This window comes from Acyrthosiphon pisum, chromosome X (assembly GCF_005508785.2).
Source record: "Acyrthosiphon pisum isolate AL4f chromosome X, pea_aphid_22Mar2018_4r6ur, whole genome shotgun sequence".
Taxonomy (NCBI): Eukaryota; Metazoa; Arthropoda; class Insecta; order Hemiptera; family Aphididae; genus Acyrthosiphon; species Acyrthosiphon pisum.
Window position 1 is genome coordinate 115,052,356 of NC_042493.1, and position 2,280 is coordinate 115,054,635.

The 2,280-nt window shown below is 27.7% G+C and overlaps 1 protein-coding gene across 1 annotated transcript in view; it reads left to right on the forward strand.

The window, feature by feature from the left end:
* The window catches only part of LOC107884821, a 35,686-nt gene extending 34,746 nt beyond the window's left edge, over positions 1 to 940 (forward strand). The window contains exon 5 of the mRNA XM_029492346.1: positions 748 to 940. Within this exon, the coding sequence (XP_029348206.1) occupies positions 748 to 827 (80 nt within the window). The 3' untranslated portion in view covers positions 828 to 940. The remainder of the gene's footprint in view (positions 1 to 747) is intronic.
* Positions 941 to 2,280: the final 1,340 nt, after the last annotated feature.

Genomic DNA, 2,280 nt, shown 5'->3' on the forward strand with positions numbered 1-2,280 from the left:
ACATTAAATAATCAGGAAAAATATTACCTGTAGAGAAAACGCAGTATTCCGTTTAATAAAACCCAAGACTTTTAAATTTGATTTCAAGTTTATAAATAAACTATTTTCTATTTTGACCTCTCATAAGTATCAAATAGATTAACTTTTCTATAGGAATAGAAGCGGAATCAAAAATTGGTGCATTTTTATTATGAAGATTACACCAAATGTTGATAGCTGAAAGAGAAAAAAAAACACAGTTCATTGTAAATACATTTATTCGCTATGCTCAGAATTTAAAATAATTGAATAAATACATTCCTTAGATTATAAGCACATATTAATTTGATCAACATTTAATTTAATTAAACGTAAAATACAATTAAAATGTTATAATAAAGCTTCTCTGTTTGAACGACGTACAACTAAATTCTTTTAACTTTTTTTCTTAATTTCAATGGAAACGTATAATAGACAGCATGTTATGCTTTAGCAAAATTAAATTTAGCATTATCTTTTAAGACTATCACAGATTTAAATTTAGATATAACCTGTTTTGACGATTAATATTAAATATCAAGAAGCTATCAAACTTGTGGTATATTACCATTTACCCTTAGTATAGTGAAGATTATGTGTAAAAAAATCAAGATTATTTACCCACTAGTTGAAGAAGCATAATTATTATAATCATAATGTAGTCAAATTTCACCCCTGTCACTCGTCATAGTACAACAATATTTTAATTTAAACAATTTTTTTGTTTAGCCCTAAAAAGAAAATACTATGAGAATATGTTATCTAATATCAACAAAAAAAAGGATTGTAAGTATTCTTATGCAAAATAATTAATTATAATATTATGACTGTGTGCAGTGGGTGACTCTCCTACTGTTATATCTATTTACGTAAAAGATATATTTTTTTATATATTGATTTTATTATTGAATAAAATTTTTTTATGCAATATCGATTTTATATTAAATACAGATTTTTTATAGAATATACAATTAGTATTCTTGGCTTTTTGTATTGAAATACAAATTATGAAAAAATCTATACTTTATAAAAAAAATCGATATTGAAGGAAAAAAACTTACATTTGATAAAAAATTCGAATGACATACATTTTTAACTTTAAACAATATTTTTAACATGAAAACGAAAAAGACCAATTTTTAGTTATATAATACCACTTATATTAGAAAAAAAAAAAAAAAAATTTGATCTTTATGTCTTTCAAAAAAACTTCCAGTACGTTTTTTTTACAGTTTCGTTTAGTTTTCCAATATCAAAATAATAAAATATGTGTTGCAATTAGTTTGTATAAATGTGGACTCGTCGGCTTAAATCGTCCAAAATTACAAATTTTTCAGGAGGACATAAACGCTTCGAACATATTTCGTCGGCCAAATAACTAAATCCATAATTCTCAAAGTCATATCTCCATCATTTATTACAATGATAACATGGAGATACGACTTTTCCTCAGGTCTAAAATCATTATATCGGAGATACGACGATTTCTAACCTACAATTTTATGGAGGATAAAATTATACAATTTCAAAAACGGCCTTATCATACAACGCAGCCTTTTTCTTAATTTTAATCACTAACAATCCTGAAATCCAAAAAAATTGAGTTACGACCTTTGCGATTTAGGCCGGCGTGGTATTATAGTTGTTGGATGATACGATAAAGCCGGTGTACCAACTTCAGGCACGTGGTTTTCAAATACTATAAACTGATATCAAATGTTTTGAAACTATTTTCAAAATAGCGAGATAGTTTTGTGTCGATCAGACAACATTGGGGGCTGCATGAATTTGCCCTCACCCCCAAGTAAAAAAAAAATGCTTATCGGTAAAATATAGATTTTCAAATGTTTTCAAATTGTTTTCAAAATATTGGTTAAGGTTTGGTGTCGAATAGACAACATGGGGGGCTGCGTGAATTTGGCTCCCCTCCAACTCAAAAAGTCTTCTCACGGTAAAAATAATGATTTTCAAATTCTGGAAACTGGTTTTCAAATGTTATCAAATTATTTTCAAAATATTGGTGAAGGCTTGGAGTCGATTGGAAACCGTGGGGGCCCAACTTCACACAAATCGTAGTCCAGTGTTTGGAATGTTCACTGAAAAATGAATTTGTTCACGGTCACGTTCAGTGCTTAAAAAAGGAACTCGTTCACTTTCAAGTTCATATTTTTTCAAATGAACACATCCACGTTCTATAAAAATATGAATGCGTTCATTTCGTCGTTTATTTCATTTATTTGATTTTTATGTATCATTTAAATA